Raw genomic sequence first — 18078 nt, 5'->3', positions numbered from 1 at the left:
TCCCCTTACTCGATGCTGATTCTTTTTTAATACTAGTTTGGGAGGCCTCTACTGCTGCTACAACACAATTTTCTTCAACTAGAAAGCAGCAAAATCAGCTAAAACTGGTTGGTCTTTATTACAAAGCTCTTTAGACAGATGAAGAACTTTATGAGTGCTGAAAATATCCCACAAGTTGTGTAAAATCATGCCGCTTCAGTATGGGCAAAATACCAAGCTTCCAAAATGCCATGACATCTCCTCCACCACTTCTTCTAAGTGAGAGAACTTCACCGAACAGATCAGCTGGAGAATAATGGTCATTTTAAATTCCTTCAGCAAATACAACAGCCTATAGTCTAGAAGCAATCACACCACTTACTCCTTCCCCAGGGAGGCTGTTCTGCACCCTCAATTATTCAGTTATCTACCTTAAACATTTATAATGGGCTTTTCAGTTCCTAAAACTCTGGCCACAACTCCCAGGTGTGTGAGAGAGAGAAAATGGGGCAGTATAATAATCTGAAATCCCGTGGACAAAATTCACCACTCCACTAAGTGGGTCAATGCCATTAAAGTCAACAGAACTGCACCAACTTATACCCCTAGTGAATCTGGCCCAGTGTCATTAAAGCACTGGAAATACTACAATATGTACAATGAAGGTCAATATAGTTTTTTAAAATCCTCTAGTCCAGGCTGTCTTCTCTGCCCTTAGGGAAAACACAAGTTGCCGCCATATTCTTTTGTCCACATAGCGGTCCATCCTGTCCTGTCACTGCTGCCTTTGAATGATCACAAACACTAGCAGACTAACCCACCCAACAGGCAGGTGCTGAGTGCCCTTAACTTCCAGCACAATAAATGGAGTTGCATATGGATCTCACTGTGTCTCTGCAGGTAGATCTGGCCAACTGCACCAAAGGGGAAACACATACATGGTGCCGTTAGTCTTAGTAATGACAACATGCCAACTGGGGTAGAAAACCTTTACCCTGTCTAATGACATAGATTTCCTCCTTTAAAAAGGCATGGTTGGTATAAAAGGGGCCTAGTCATTCTAACAAAGCTTCTTTCAAACAATACTCTCATTAAAAAGTCACACATGAAAACAATTTCATCTCCAAATAGCTCTTAATCTGAGAAAGTAAGCAACAAGAAAGAGAGAAATGTTGGTTTTGTTGTACAGCACTGGACTGGGAGGCAAAAGATCTGGATTCTCTGCTTGGTTCTGTCCAGACTTCCTGTGTGATCTTGGGAAAGTTACTTAACTATCTCATGCCTCAGTTTCCTCATTTGTATAATAAGGATAATACTTCCCTGATTTAGAGTAGCGTTGTAAAGTTAAACTCTTTAATGCTTGTGAGATACAATGATTATCACCATAGAGAAGCCTATAAATAATGTCCCTTGAAGTCATAGAGAAACCTATAAGTAATGTCCCTTGAAGTTCTGTACAAGGATCAGCCTTATTTATTATTTATTTATAGATACATGAGTTACCACAAGTGATTAGGATCACAACTCCCTGATTTTGTTCTTTTTTAAATAGACTTTTGAAGCTGAATGCACTTCACTTACTCAGTCTTTTGGCAATTTAATATAATCTCTCCTTTGAACATGCAGTTCCTTCTAGTAAACTATTAAACACCTTCTTTCTTGTTGTTGGACTATTGATTCCATTACAATCCTCAAATCCAAGTTGTTCTCTTTCCTATGATCAGTTATTCTAAAAACTTGGGTCTAAATTCAGCCCTGGCATAAGTGGGTGTATCTCTCTTGGACCTCATTGTAGTAGTTACTGGGCTTGGGTAGGTCATGCACTAGAAAAGAAGAGACCTGTAGGACTGGGCGATTGGTTCAGATAAAATTGGAGCTTTCTCCCTCCCTCCCATCTGCCCCTCCACACAGCTGAGCCTTTAGCTTATTTTAGAACACAAGCTGAACTAAAGCTTTTAGGGGGCAAGATTGTCCAGCAGATAAGGGGTCTCAGTTGGGACCAGGAGAGTTGGATTCTATTTTCAGCTCTGCTATTGACCTGCTGTGTGACGTTGGGCAAGTCCTTTTACCTCTCTGTCCCTCAATGTCACCATCTGTAAAATAGGGTTATGAGACCTTCCTTTGTAAATGCTTTGAAGCCTTTTATGAAAAAGGTTAAATATTATTATTTGCAGTTCTGATATGCTTATATAACACTTTTGACACTTCCTTTGCACTAACCCTTTGGTCCCAGTAACCTTTACACTGCCAGGTTCAATCAGGAACGAGTCCTGGAAATAGCCATTTACTGCAAGAAAAGCTTTTCTCACAGAATTTCTATCCAGGATTAAAAGTAAAAGTGCTGGAATTCTTGTGAGAATGGCTGTTTTCATGAGATTTCCATCTGAATTGTGTAAAGTCAAAAAGGTTGGAGTAATTCAAATAAGCTTTGCCTAAGCATCCCAGCCTACAAAGAGAATCTGGCCTCTGAATATATTGAAGTTCATGCACTGCCAGTAATGCCTGTCCCTCAAAAAATAATTAAAATTAAATATAGTGAGTGAAGTTATTTTTAATTAATGTAATAGTTGGTAGTTAGTATGTGTCTGTGCCTGGGAAAACAGAGACAGAAGGATGCTCTTGCAGTTAAGGATTTGGAACATAATCATTCAATTCCTGACTCTGACACAAGCTTTCTGTGTGACCGTGGACAAATCACAATCTATTTCTTCCTCAGTTCCTCTTCTTTAAAAAGCGGGTTATAATTGTTCCTTTCTCCCACTCTTTGTCTTGTCTGTTTAGACTGTAACTTTCTCAAGGAAGGAACTGTCCCTTACCATGTGTATATACTACACCTACTACAATGGAGCGCCGATCTTGAACCCTCTTTTTCAGAAGCACAAAAGGAAAAAAGAGGAAACTATTTAAAAAAATACTCTTTAAAAACAAAATATCTAATATTTTTGAGAGGAAACTGATGGGAACTAAATTTGCAAGTCACTTAGTGGATTGGATAAAGCAAATTACTGGAATATATGAGAATGACATTTAGGAAGTCAAGGTCTTCGTTTTGGGAATTCAAAAATCTGGGGCTTTTCTGTAAATAGATGTGGTTGAAGAAAAGCAGCTCCTGTAGTCAGGTAATCATACCAGAGTTTGGAAATTCCTTTAAAGGCTCATTTCCAAACTGGTGCTTGAAACATAGTCATTCATGATTTTAAAATGTTTTTTTTTCTCTAACAAAACTTAAAAATACCCAAACCCTGCACAAGTTTTGGATTTGAAACGTGTGGAAAAAGCTGTAGGATGGCTCCTCCATGACTGTTTTCTAAAAGGTCTGAGGACATTCTGATTGACAAAACAATTTCAATCCATTGCTTCACTGCCTGGGGAAGTTCCCAAGAATTTCCCAGATGTCAGGGCAAAACAACTGTTCTTTCATCTTTTTCTGAATCATAATGTGCACCTTAAGGAATGTTAGACATGCCTCAGTTTAATGATGCAACAAGGTAGTGAAGCATTAATGTATACAAGGCTGCCAGGTCTAGTAACTGCTGAAGCCAGACTAAGGTGTTTTCCAATATATGGTGCTAATCACATCCACACATTATTGCTGTTATGCAAATAACTATCACAGTAAGGAGCAAGGAAATTGATTTACAATTCAGTTGTTATTCCAGCAAATATACATCTGGGGCCTAATCTTGCTCTTATGATAATCAGTGGCAAAACTAGAATTTACTGAGCCCTGATCCTTCCCTGCTCCCTCCCGTGCAGAGCTGGCCCTCCCCCAAGCCCCTCTCCTTCCTCCTGTTTGGAGCTGCCTTCCGGAACCCCTCTTCTTCCCTCCCCTCCTTCCCGTGTGGAGCTGTTGTCCCCCCCAAGCCCCTCTCCTTCCTCCTGTTTGGAGCTGCCTTCCGGAACCCCTCTTCTTCCCTCCCCTCCTTCCCGTGTGGAGCTGTTGTCCCCCCCCAAGCCCCTCTCCTTCCTCCTGTTTGGAGCTGCCTTCCGGAACCCCTCTTCTTCCCTCCCCTCCTTCCCGTGTGGAGCTGTTGTCCCCCCCCACAGCCCCTCTCCTTCCTCCTGTTTGGAGCTGCCTTCCGGAACCCCTCTTCTTCCCTCCCCTCCTTCCCGTGTGGAGCTGTTGTCCCCCCCCAAGCCCCTCTCCTTCCTCCTGTTTGGAGCTGCCTTCCGGAACCCCTCTTCTTCCCTCCCCTCCTTCCCGTGTGGAGCTGTTGTCCCCCCCACAGCCCCTCTCCTTCCTCCTGTTTGGAGCTGCCTTCCGGAACCCCTCTTCTTCCCTCCCCTCCCCTCCTTCCCGTGTGGAGCTGTTGTCCCCCCCACAGCCCCTCTCCTTCCCTCCTGTAGCTGTATATATAAAGGTTAATAAAAATTGAAATTAAAAAATGTAAAACTCATTAGTCTGAAAAAAGAGGAAAGGAGATAGTAAAGCTGCCGGGGTAAAATTCAGCCTATGCGGATGCCAGTACATGGCCTATGCCCTGCTTTAGTTCCACTTAAGCTGTATTTTGATGGCTTCATTGAAATTTACATAGTGCACAGGTTGCATTTTACCCTCAGAGAAATACTCTATATAAAGTTTTCATACTGAAATATAAACAGACCTTGTTTTCATAGGTTATATAGTAAGGACCCAATATTGCAAACTGTGACTCACATGAGTAACTCAGACTTAGGCACATAGTGCAATTGAGCTAAATGAAACCACTTGCCGGAGTATGGGGTATTCATAAGAGTTAGGATTTGCTTGATCATGAGTCTGCCTCTCTTTCTTGCTCTTATAAATTTGAATGTGAAGTAACAACCCTAAGTTAACTTTCTGACAGCTTTGCCATCTCCATTCCCCCATTTTTTCATTCTTTCTAATGATGAATGTTGGAAACATAGTAATATAATTTGGGATTGTTTGAATAGCTGAGCGATGAGCTTTAAGCAGTGGAAGCGGAAGGTGATTATTAACAACAGCATTTTAAATGGGCTGGAGTAGAATGAAGTGAGATGTTAGGAAGCCAGACAGAAAGTCTTTGAAGTAGAAGAGGTGAGAAAGGAGCAAGACTTTTAGAATTGGAATGCAACTTGTGGGTGCACCTCAGCTCTCAGGATCAAGCCTCCTGTTTGCACAGCCTTTATAATGTTATCAGTAATCAGGGCCGGCTCTGGCTTTTTTGCCGCCCCAAGCAAAAAAGCCTCCCGCTGCCCCCCGCCCCCCCCGGCGGGGAGCACGGCAGGGGAGGGCGCCGAGCCCGGCCGCGGCCCCGCTCTCCCCGGCCAGCCGGAGCGCCGGGGGAGGGCGGCGAGCCCGGCCACGGCCCCGCTCTCCCCGGGTGAGCGCCGCCCCCCTCCAGGTGCCGCCCCAAGCACATGCTTGGAGGGCTGGTGCCTGGAGCCGGCCCTGTCAGTAATAAATAAAAGAAATGTGGAGAATCTATCAGTTAACTGATTGGGATAATGAACTTCATTTGTATCAGGGGACAGCAGCGCTGATAGCTAAACATTAAACCATATCAGCAGCACTGAATCAAAAGTGGTTGGGGGGAAAATAAGAGGGAGAATTGTCTGATCTTGAAAATAAGAGGATAGCTCATCCTTTGGACTATACTTGTCTTTCTCTTATCAACAGTGGTTTTAATTTTCATTCTCCTGGGACTTAACTATGCCTCCTGGGCTTTCGAGATTATTTTAAAGATACATATATATGCATTATAAATAGGAATATTTAACATAAAGAAACTCATAAAGCTACTTCAGTAAAAGCAGTCTGCATTGTTTCTGGGTCAGATGAGGTCAGTCTCATTCAAGTGCTATGAAACTGGGTTGGTTTGTGGTTTACTTGTTTTTTTCAGTTGCTCTATTGGTGATTCCGAGAACCACAGACATTAGAGATGGAAAAGGCAAATCCACCCTCTTGCCAATGCAGGATTGTTACCTACAGCAGACTGAGGTCAAACAGGCTAAACATTATGGGTGAGATTTTCAAAAGAGACTGAAACTTGCTGTGCTCAGGGGGATGTTTTTTCACTCCCCGGAGCGAGAAAGTTGCAGCAATGTAAAGCGCCAGTGTAGACAAGGCCTTAGGAACACAAGCCTAAGTCCCCACTGAAAGTCAGTGGGGCTTGTGCTCCTAAGGCCAGACTTTTAAAGGTATTTAGGTGCTTGAAGATACAGATAGGCACCTAATGGGATTGAAATCAATTGTAGTTAAGTGCCTGGGCACTTTCGAAAATCCCAGTAGATGCCTATTTGCATCTTTTGCTGTGTAAATACCTTTAAAAATCTGGCCCTAAATACTTTTGAAAATCCCACCCTATAGCTCCAGAGACTTCCTCATCGACCTCTTCCAGGCATTCACCAAGTTGGTCATTTATAAGTTCAGCAAGAGCCAGCTGGGCTGATGAGTTGGGATTCAGTTCCTGGCTCTGACTAGATTTCCTTATGTCACTTAATGAATAATAATCTCTCTGTGCCTCAGTTCCCTTATCTGTAAAATGGACAAAATACTCCCTTATCTCAAAGTTCTCTTGTGAGGATTCATAGATTCATAGATTCTAGGACTGGAAGGGACCTCGAGAGGTCATCGAGTCCAGTCCCCTGCCCGCATGGCAGGACCAAATACTGTCTAGACCATCCCTGATAGACATTTATCTAACCTACTCTTAAATATCTCCAGAGATGGAGATTCCACAACCTCCCTAGGCAATTTATTCCAGTGTTTAACCACCCTGACAGTTAGGAACTTTTTCCTAATGTCCAACCTAGACCTCCCTTGCTGCAGTTTAAGCCCATTGCTTCTTGTTCTATCCTCAGAGGCTAAGGTGAACAAGTTTTCTCCCTCCTCCTTATGACACCCTTTTAGATACCTGAAAACTGCTATCATGTCCCCTCTCAGTCTTCTCTTTTCCAAACTAAATAAACCCAATTCTTTCAGCCTTCCTTCATAGGTCATGTTCTCAAGACCTTTAATCATTCTTGTTGCTCTTCTCTGGACCCTTTCCAATTTCTCCACATCTTTCTTGAAATGCGGTGCCCAGAACTGGACACAATACTCCAGCTGAGGCCTAACCAGAGCAGAGTAGAGCGGAAGAATGACTTCTCGTGTCTTGCTCACAACACACCTGTTAATACATCCCAGAATCATGTTTGCTTTTTTTGCAACAGCATCACACTGTTGACTCATATTTAGCTTGTGGTCCACTATAACCCCTAGATCCCTTTCTGCCGTACTCCTTCCTGGACAGTCTCTTCCCATTCTGTATGTGTGAAACTGATTTTTTCTTCCTAAGTGGAGCACTTTGCATTTGTCTTTGTTAAACTTCATCCTGTTTAACTCAGACCATTTCTCCAATTTGTCCAGATCATTTTGAATTATGACCCTGTCCTCCAAAGCAGTTGCAATCCTTCCCAGTTTGGTATCATCCGCAAATGTAATAAGCGTACTTTCTATGCCAATATCCAAGTCGTTAATGAAGATATTGAACAGAGCCGGTCCCAAAACAGACCCCTGCGGAACCCCACTCGTTATGCCTTTCCAGCAGGATTGGAAACCATTAATAACAACTCTCTGAGTACGGTTATCCAGCCAGTTATGCACCCACCTTATAGTAGCCCCATCTAAATTGTATTTGCCTAGTTTGTCGATAAGAATATCATGCGAGACCGTATCAAATGCCTTACTAAAGTCTAGGTATACCACATCCACAGCTTCTCCCTTATCCACAAGACTCGTTATCCTATCGAAGAAAGCTATCAGATTGGTTTGACATGATTTGTTCTTTACAAATCCATGCTGGCTGTTCCCTATCACCTTACCACCTTCCAAGTGTTTGCAGATGATTTCCTTAATTACTTGCTCCATTATCTTCTCTGGCACAGAAGTTAAACTAACTGGTCTGTAGTTTCCTGGGTTGTTTTTATTTCCCTTTTTATAGATGGGCACTATATTTGCCCTTTTCCAGTCTTCTGGAATCTCTCCCGTCTCCCATGATTTTCCAAAGATAATAGCTAGAGGCTCAGATACCTCCTCTATTAGCTCCTTGAGTATTCTAGGATGCATTTCATCAGGCCCTGGTGACTTGCAGGCATCTAACTTTTCTAAGTGATTTTTAACTTGTTCTTTTTTTATTTTATCTGCTAAACCTACCCCCTTCCCATTAGCATTCACTATGTTAGGCATTCCTTCAGACTTCTCGGTGAAGACCGAAACAAAGAAGTCATTAAGCATCTCTGCCATTTCCAAGTTTCCTGTTACTGTTTCTCCCTCTTCACTAAGCAGTGGGCCTACCCTGTCTTTGGTCTTCCTCTTGCTTCTAATGTATTGATAAAAAGTCTTCTTGTTCCCCTTTATTCCCGTAGCTAGTTTGAGCTCATTTTGGATAGGATAACTCTATTGATGTTTGTGAGGCACTCAGATATCACAGTGATGGGGGCCATCTATTAATCTAGATCAGGCATTTTCAAAGTGGGGGGCGGGTCACCCTGGATGAGCACAGACAGTGGTGGATTACCGCATCAGCCCACGGGGCCCATGCCTGGGGGCCCCCAAAGCCGGAACTCTGGCTCCATCTTCTCTGGCTCCTCCTCTCCCTCCCCCCGGGGCCCTGCTGCCCTGCTCCTCCTCTTCCCTTTGGCCAGGCCAGATGCAGGAGCTGTAAAGTAAGCATATCCTCCCTCCCTCCTGTGCTGAGCTGCCCCCCCCAAACCTCTCTTCTTCCCCCCGCCTCGAGTCCGTCTCCTTCTCCCCTCCCCCGAGCCCCTCTCCTTCCCCCTTCCTTCCTGCATGGAGCTGCCCGCCCCCGCCCCCCCAGCCCCTCTCCTTTCCTCCATGTTACACATGGGTATAGTGAAACACACAGAGGTTAAGTGAATTGCCTACACTCAAGCACAAAGTGAATCAAGTATCACTGCCCGTCTCCAACACTTACCAATAGACACTACTGTTTTCATGAAAAACCTCATGACTCAGCTATTACAATGTTTGGCACTTAGACAGAGTTCTCTGGCACAATGCTGTATTATGTGTACAGACTGCTGCAGCTGTCCACACTCACTCACCTGAAACTACAGGCTCCAAAACTACTGTCGCAAGTATCAGCAGGGTTATTCATTCAAAACCAAACAATGTATTGACAAGAGGACAACTTTAAGTGTATTGAACCATTTATTTTTATTCATATTTATTTCTATGTTGCCTATTTTATAGTAGTGTTTGATTCTTTGACATGTAAAGAGACAAGGCTCCTTCCATGAGCAGCTTACAATCTAGTATTTTCCCAATAAATACATAGTTTATAGTCAGTGTTTTAAAACTTCAAGCTGCTTTATAAAAGCTAAATAATTACTCCTCACTCCCTGCTGGGAGGTAAGTAAGTAAAAATCATTTTATGATGTGGAAACTCAGACAATGCAAAGTTATGCAATGAGCAAAGATCATCTAGCGAGGAAGAGAACTCATTTTTCTGGATCCACAGCCTGTGCTCAGACACTCTGACTACATCAGCTTCTCAGACCACTTAAAAAGGAAAATTTACATTTCATATCTAAGTTACACGGGAATAATTGAAGTATTTTAAATCATTACATGTTTTTCTTTATTAAACCAGTTGCAATAAGATAGGCCGTTCTAACTCATTTAAAACAATAAAGGCAGTAAAATAAAGTGCAGCAACTGTACATGGTTCCTTTGTTGTCTTCAATAAATAGTTGGTTTCCCCCATAGCTGTTTTTTAAAAAACACTTTTCCAGACAGCCCACTACATTGTATATAAGCTATCTAGGCTTTTCTCTGCTCTCCTCTCACCCTCTCTCAGATTCATTCCTTCTCTATTTGAATGGGTCTTTTAGACAGCCAAAATTTCCCTTCTCCTTTAAATATATATACACATTGCTGCTTTGCTCCCTGTATTTGTAAACAGACCTTCCCTTCTAGGGGTCCCCCAAACTCCTCTTTTGCCCCCCCCCCAATGCCCAGTTTTGCCAAAAAGGTTGGGAAGTCTGGGGCAGGGCTTAAAAAGGGGACTGTCCTGGCCAAAACAGATGTGTGGTCACCCAAGACTGTAGTAAGAGCTGCCCAGGGAGTCCGGGTAGCTGTGGGGAGCCCCGGAACCTCCACCTGCCCTGGGCGAGGAGCCAGGGTACCTGAGAGCAGCCCCTGGCCCATGTCCCTGCCCCCAGGGCACGTCGTCTACAACAGTGGAAGGTCCAGGGCTCCCCACAGCAGCCCAAGCTCCCTGGGCAGTTTTTACCCATGGCCTGACTTCCAGCCAGGCTAGGAGGCAGGGCCGTGGGGGGAAGGGGAAGAGCAGCGGGCAGAGCCCCATGGTGTGTGTGTGTGGGGGGGGGGGCAATGTTCTTTGTGCCCAGGACCCCAATAAATCTTAATCCACCTCTGGGGAAGGAATGTATTCTGGAAGGGCATGAGACGTTTTAGAAAAAAAATATTGTGACATTGCATCCCATTTTCATCATAGTAATATTATTATGATATGATTATGGCATAATTATGATGCATTTTGTACAAGATAAGTCATGTGAGGTGTCTGAAAAAGTTATGATTTGCTGAATATAATTATCCTATTTGTATGCATGTGTCATTTTTGTATCTGAAGTTATGAATATTGACTAAGGATCTGTATTTCAAATGGGCTTACTCTGGAAAACACTCACAACCAGTCTTTCAGGTACAACAATGAAGAAGCCAGACAGTGCTGATGGCCCATCAACAAAGACAGTGGACACTGGAAGAAATTCACCTTCCTGTGAACGTTCCAAACAGCCTGGTAAGTAATGGCTGCTATGACTCAGCAAGGTATGCAAAGGCCGGTGACCAGGCCACATGACTCTGGACTCCATCTTGGGATGTCAGTGTTTTTCCACAAACCGAGGTTTGGGACAAAGAGTTCCCACCATATGCTAAAGCTATATAAGGCAGAGAGTGACATCATCGTTGGTTCTTCACTCCCCACACAAGAAGACTCCTGGAAACACCTGAGGAACAAAGACTGAACTGGGGGAAGTGCTGGACCCAGGCTAAAGAGATTTCTAGCCTGTGTATGAAAACCTGGGGATTCCAAGCTGCAAAGCAAGTGTAGCTTGTGCTTTAAGAATCTTCAGCCTGCTTGTATCATCTGCCAGGGTGAGAATTTGGTAATTCGTATCCCATCTTTCTAGTATTTTAGGCTTAGTTTGCGTTTTTGTTTATTTGCTAGGTAATCTACTTTGAGCTGTTTGCTATCACTTATAATCATTTAAAATCTATCTTTTGTAGTTAATAAACTTGATTTTGCTTTATCTAAACCAGTGAGTTGGAGTGAAATGCATGGGAAATTGTAGGTCAAGGGGCAAAGGCTATTGCATATTCCTCTCCACATTTGGGGGAAAGGGGTTGAACTCTGTGAGCTTACACTGTAGAAATCCCTGTGCAGCGCAAGACGGTATAATTTTGGGTTTATGCTCCAGAGTGGGTGCGTGCCTGGGGAGCTGAGACTTACCTTGGCTGTAGCATTTCTACTGTTGCTTCATGCAGAGGCTGGTCAAAGACCCTGCATGTAACTGCAGCTGGTTTGTCCCTACCTGTGTGAATGCTGGTGGAAGTGTAGGACTGGGAGCGGGTCTGCAGTTTTTCACAGCAGCACAATGAGAGAGGGAGCCCAGGCTGGTGGGTCAGAGGGCTCAGTGGCACCCCAGTTCCAGGCAGCACCCCAGGGGGAACCCGTCAGAAATACTGTGCACATTTTACACGTGGGGAACGGACAGGACAGGGACAGGTTGGAGGGGATGGGGCAGAAGAGGTCACATTTGGGGAGAATAGGCAGAAGCGTCTGAGACCCTTAGAGAACATTTCCCTCCCCCTCTCTCCGCCAAGCATGGAATGGAATTCAAGATTCCTGAATCGCACCATTCTTCTGCTGTCAGCAACATTCTGTGAAACCCACTGTCAAAATGCATGGTTCAGTGCTCACTAGTGCTGGTCCATATGGAGGATTACAACCTACTATTACTATCAGTTACATCATTAGCTCAAGTGGTAAAGATCTGTGAGGTGCATCTAAAATGTTCCAACCCTGCCGATGAACCATTTTGGTGTCAATATGATGCCACATGAGGGAATTTCTGTTTTTTCAGTTTGCTTTTTTGAAAACCTAGGAAATTATGTACATGCACCACATTAAAAGAACACGATTAAGACTGCAAAGTCTAGCACCCAAAAGTAAGGAAATGTAAGAATTCAAGATGCTTGTGCAATCTCAGTTTGATCCCTTTGCATGTATTCATTGTGATACAGCCGTTAATTACATGTAGGGTTGGCAACAGTCTCATATTACAAGGGACATCCCGTATTTAAATAGAAAATTGCCTGTCTTGTACTAAATCAGCACAGGACACCTTTTATCTAGTATTTCAACAACAGGGGGCTAGTACTCATGGGTGTATCTTTCTGGTAGAGCCCTAGGGTTGCCAACAGTCCCTTATTAGAAGGGATGTCCCTTATTTCTTCATCTCTGTACAACAAGATTGGGAGTTGCTGAGTGCTGCAAAAAGCAGCAAGAAATACCCCTGGCGAATACATGGGGGAAGAGGCGGGGTGAGGCATTGGGGGAATGGGTGGAGTGGGGGCGGGGCAGCACCCCCCGGCAGATTAGAAACTCGGCGCCTATGATTTCATGGTTAAGGCAGTTGAATGCTGACCTAGAGAATTGGATTCTGTTCCTGTCTCTGCCCCAGAGTTCTAGATGTGATGCTGGGCAAACCAAACTGTTCACAGGTGGTCACTCATTGTGTGTTCCTTATTTTCTGGTTGCCCAACTTGAGACCCTGGAGACTGATTTGTAGAAGTGCTGAGTACTCATGTCTGCAATGAAAGTTGCACTTTGAACATATGAAATACTATATAATATTAACTCCTTTGAAAAATCAGGTCCTGGGAATCTCAGATGTGGCACCCAAAATTCCTTTCTGTGCCTCAGTTCCCCATCTGTAAAATGGGGATAAGACAACCACCCTCATCTCACAGGCGTGTTGTAAATATAAATTCATTAATGTTAGTAAACCACTCAGATACCATGGTGTTGAGCACTACAGAAAAGCCCAGGAGGAAATTAATAATTCTGTTTTCAGGGAAGCGTTTGGATAGTGCGCAGTAAATAAGGCATGGGACCACACGCTGAATAATGGGGAAAAACAAAATATTAAACAGCTGTGCATTAAGTGAGCATCATCCATCCTGAATACTGAGTGAGGCATAGTTCTATGGAAAATAGGGGATCATGTAATTAAAGATTGTATCAAAATGAATATGCAAAAGGGGCTAAATTAAAATAGAACATCCAACCTTAATTCTGACATTTCCTAACTTGAGTGCTTGTCATTGCAATCTTAATAATGTCCTTTTAACATTGTTTGTTTGTTGTTGTATTCCAAATATATTTTGCATATATAATTGTGTGTGTGTGTATTCTCCTATTATAGACAATTAGGCCTGGATGTTCAAAAGTGACTAATAATATTGGATTAGGGTTGCCAGATGTCCGGTTTTCTACCAGAGCATCTGGTTGAAAAGGGACCCTGGCGGCTCCGCTCAGCATTGCTGACCAGGCCGCTAAAAGTCCGGTTAGCAGCACTGCCGGCGCAGCGGGGATGGCAGGCTCCCAGTCCGGCTCTGTGCGGCTCCTGGAAGCATCCCTCCAGCTCCTAGATGGAGGGAGGGCCACAGCGGCTCCGCGTGCTGCCCCCATCCCGAGCGCTGGCTCCATTGGCCAATAGGAGCTGCAGAGCCTGAGCTCAGGGTGGTGGCAGCGTGCGGAGTCCCTGTGGCCTAGGAGCTGGAGGGACCTGCCAGCTGCTTCTGGGAGCTGCCTGAGGTAAGTGCTGCCCAGCGCCTGCACCCCAACTTCCTCCTGGGCCCCAACACCCTGCCTCAGTCCTGAGCCCCTTCCCACACCCAAACTCCTTCCCGGAGCCCGCACCTCCTCTTGCACCCCAACCCTGTGCCTGAGTCCGGAGCCACCTCCCGCACCCTGAACCCCTCATTTCTGGCCTCAACCCAGACCCTGTACCCCCTCCCACACCCCAACTCCCTACCCCAGCCCGGAGCCCACGCCCCCAGCCGGAGCCCTCAGCCCCTCCCACATCCCAACCCCCTGCCCCAGCCGATGAAAACGAGCGAGTGAGTAAGGGTGGGGGAGAGAGAGCGATGGAGGGAGGGGGACAGAGTGAGTGGGGGCAGGGCCTCGGGGAAGGGGGCGGGGCAGGGCAAGGGTGTTTGGTTTTCTGCGATTAGAAAGTTGACAACCTTATGCTGGATGCCTCCATTTTTAGGGGTCCAACTTGAAAAAATGTAAAGGGGCCTGATGTTTAGAAAGTGCTGAGCATCCACCCTATGAAAATTAGGATTGTTCTCAACTGTGCAGTGGCTAGTAGGGTGATCAGATGTCCCGATTTTACAGGGACAGTCCTGATATATGGGGCTTTGTCTTATATAGGCATCTATTACCCCCTCACCCTCTGTCCTGATTTTTCACACTTGCTACCTGGTGACCCTAATTTCTAGTGACTTAAAGTTACTAAGCAAAGTCTAAGAGTCTAGATTTAAAGGTCTAAAGAAATGATGAAAAGCAAATATTTTAAAAAAAAAATGTGGATGTGATGAGGACCAAAAAAACCTGGCCTAACATTACAAACCACACTTTCTGGTAAAAGTGGAAGAAAGACTAACAAGCATCCAAACTTCCCAAAACACTGATTTGTTGTAGCCTGAAAGGCAAACAAAAATAAGCCAGTTACACATTCATTGAAGGGCTGGCAAAAGTCCTGTCACCATAGCAACCCCCTCAATGGGCCTGTTTTGCTTGCACAAGCTTTCTTGTCTATCCCACCCCCAAACTGCTGAATAGGAGGAGCTTTGCTTTGTCCATTCCTTATTTATAACTTGTTGAGAGCTAAGGGGAGGGAGGGGTGAGCCATCTCTGCTGCACGCTTGCTGCCTGAGTTGCAATTACACCTACAAATGCCTTCTGTGTTGTATGGTGGCTGCATGCTGGCTTTTAAATTCCTTTGGCTGTTTGTGTTAGTAGAAGCAAGTACCAGAACCTATTATGTTGGGATTGTGGAGGAGAACTGGGACTATGCACCAACTGGGAAGAATCTGATTACAGGACAAAGCCTCACAGAAGATGAGTAAGTCCCTCAGGTTTCTGGTAAATCAGATCTCATGATGTCTCGAAAGAAAAATTCTTAGGTCACCGATGTTGTCTTAAAATGTCTTAAGTTTGTGCCGTCACTGGACTTTAGTTAAAAAAACAACAAACTTTTGCTAGTGTGGCTGCCATATACATTTAAGGCTGGATATGACTTCTGTTCAAGTCAGTGGAGAGACTCCCACTGAATTGAATGGGAGTTGGATCAGGCCTCTGCTGTTGTCTAAAATGACTTCTCTCCCTTACTACTGATAAAATAGGGGTGGGGTGCAGGGACTGGATACGTGCAGTGATGTTTATTGCAGGGTGAATTTCAGGTGTTGACAGTTCTCAAAAAGGATTTAAAGGTTTTGTTTATTGCAGCTTTGCTTTACAAGGATTCATGTGGGAAATCAGGTATTTCTGTGAGCGCTGGCCCAAGGTGACGTCACAGTTCTGTCACCACTAAGCACAGCTTTTCCACAATGAAAACTGAAGAGAATCTTTTGTAAACTGGTGAAATTTGACAAATTGGAAAAACTGGTTTGAAATCGATAAGGACAAATGCAAAGTACTGCACTTAGGAAGGAAAAAACAGATGCACAACTACAAAATGGGGAATAACTGGTTAGGTGGCAGGGCCGCCCAGAGGATTCAGAGGACCTGGGGCAAAGCAATTTCGGGGGCCCCTTCCATAAAAAAAAGTTGCAATACTATAGTAACATGTATTTCGAAATGTAAAAAATATCCAGTGAAATACATTCAAAAATTAATTTTTAATAATTTGAAAATACATGAAATACATTATTTAAAAACATTAAATGCTTTAATGGTATGTATACATTTGCAATTACATAATGGGCTGTCGCTGGGTGATGGTGATGGTTGGTGCCAATGGGCTGTCGCTGCCTGGGGGTGGCGCTACTGTTGCCCAGGGCTGGGTGGGGAGCTGGGTTCTGGGTCAGGGGGTGCCCGGCTCAGAGGGGCTGGGCTCGGAGCTGGGGTTCAGGGCTGGGGGGGGGATGGGGTCGGGGGAGTGTCCGGTTCAGAGGGGCTGGGCTCGGAGCTGGGGGTCAGGGCTGGGGGGGGATGGGGTCGGGGGGTGCCTGGCTCAGAGGGGCTTGGCGCAGAGCTGGGGGTCAGGGCTGGGGGGGGATGGGGTTGGGGGGTGCCTGGCTCAGAGGGGCTGGGCTCGGAGCTGGGGGTCAGGGCTGGGGGGGGGGGATGGGGTCGGGGGGTGCCCGGCTCAGAGGGGCTTACCATGCCACTTACCCCCACTGCCCCCTCTCCCAGAGCCTCAGCGAGCCACGTCCAGGAGCTCCTGCCGCTTGGCCCGCCGGAGCTCGCAGCCCCGCCCCCTTACCACGCAGCTCCGAGCGGGAGGACCTCAGGCCCCGCCCGAGCCACTGCAGCACTGTCCAGGGCCGCTCCTGGACGCGGCGTGTTGAGGTGCCGGGGGATGGGGGAAGGCGAAGGCAGAGGCGGGGGGAAGCCTCCGACATTCTCGTGGGGGCCCCTGTGGGGTCCGGGGCCTGGGGCAAATTGACCCACTTGCCCCCCCCCCTCTGGGCGGCCCTGTTAGGTGGTAGTACTGCTGCTGAAAAGGATTTGGGGGTTATAGCGGATCAGTAACTGAATACGAGTCAAGAATGTGATGCGGTTGCACAGAAGGCTAATATTCTGGAGTGTATTAACAAAGATATGATAAGAAAGACACAGGAGGTATTTGTCTTGCTCTGCTTGGTACTGGTGAGGCCTGAGCTGGAATACTGTGTCCAGTTCTGGGCATCACACTTTAGGAAAGATGTGGACAAATTGGAGAGATTCCAAAGGAGAGCAACAAAAAGTTTAGGAAACCTGACCTATGAGGAAAGGTTAAAAAACTGGGCATGTTAACTCTTGAGAAAAGAAAAGTGAGGAGAGACCTGATAAGAGTCTTCAAATATGTTATGGGCTGTTATAAAGGGGACCGTGATGAATTGTTCTCCATGGTCACTGAAAGTAGGACAAGAAGTAATGGGCATAATCTGCAGCAAGGGAGATTTAGGTTAGATATTAGGAAAATCTAACTATATGGGTAGATAAATTCTGGAATAGGCTTCCAAGGAGGTTGTGAAATCCCCATTATTGGAGGTTTTTAAGAAGAGGCTGGACAAACATCTGTCAGGGATGGTCTAGGTTTATTTGGTGCTGGCTGAGCGCAGGAGGCTGGACTTGATGATTTCTCAAGGTCCCTTCCAACTCTACATTTTTATGATTCTTTGTGGACCCACGGAAGTTAGAGATGGGAAAGACTTATTCAAGATTCAAAAGCACATGTACAAGTGGGATGAGAAGAAGATGGTCCATACAAACATACTGTATACTGCACATATAGGCCTTGGTTCAGGGAACCACGGAAGTCAGTGCTTAAATTTAAGCACATGAGTATTCCCACTGAAGTCATGTGCTTAAATTTAGGCATGTGCCTAAGTACCTTGCTGAGCTGTGACCATAGTATTGTAAGGTGTATATTCTTCTTACACACACAGCTAAGCTTGATTCTCCATCCATTACACTCCATGGAAGACCTCTAGAGGAGCAGGCATCCCTGGGGCCCTGGGAATTGGCGTACTGGTTATACTTCTGAACATTGTGTGTTTATTGAAGTCCACATGGGGACATATTAAAGTTTTAGTTTTATTAAGAAAATTAAGGGACTTTCCCCCTACTCTAGAGAGCAGGTGTGGGACTATGCACAGGGATGTGGGTAGGGCTTGGGAGAAAATAGAATTCTGCCCAGGTGTAGGAGTCCACACTAGTAGACCTTGATGCCAGTTCAGAACTTTGTATTGTTGTAGAAGTTAGATATGGAAAAGACCTATGGAAAAGCTATCTAGGCAATGCCAAGCCAATACAGGATTGTTCCCTACATCCCCAGTGATATGTTCAT

The 18078-nt window shown here is 45.2% G+C and overlaps 1 protein-coding gene across 1 annotated transcript in view; it reads left to right on the top strand.

Annotated features, from left to right (window-relative positions):
• Positions 1-14977: 14977 nt before the first annotated feature.
• HEPHL1 (hephaestin like 1) overlaps positions 14978-18078 on the top strand; it is a 63632-nt gene continuing 60531 nt past the window's right edge. The window contains exon 1 of the mRNA XM_065409870.1: positions 14978-15147. Within this exon, the coding sequence (XP_065265942.1) occupies positions 14978-15147 (170 nt within the window). The remainder of the gene's footprint in view (positions 15148-18078) is intronic.

Source organism: Emys orbicularis, chromosome 1, assembly GCF_028017835.1.
Source record: "Emys orbicularis isolate rEmyOrb1 chromosome 1, rEmyOrb1.hap1, whole genome shotgun sequence".
Lineage (NCBI taxonomy): Eukaryota > Metazoa > Chordata > Testudines > Emydidae > Emys > Emys orbicularis.
This window is presented reverse-complemented; position numbering and strand designations above follow the sequence as displayed.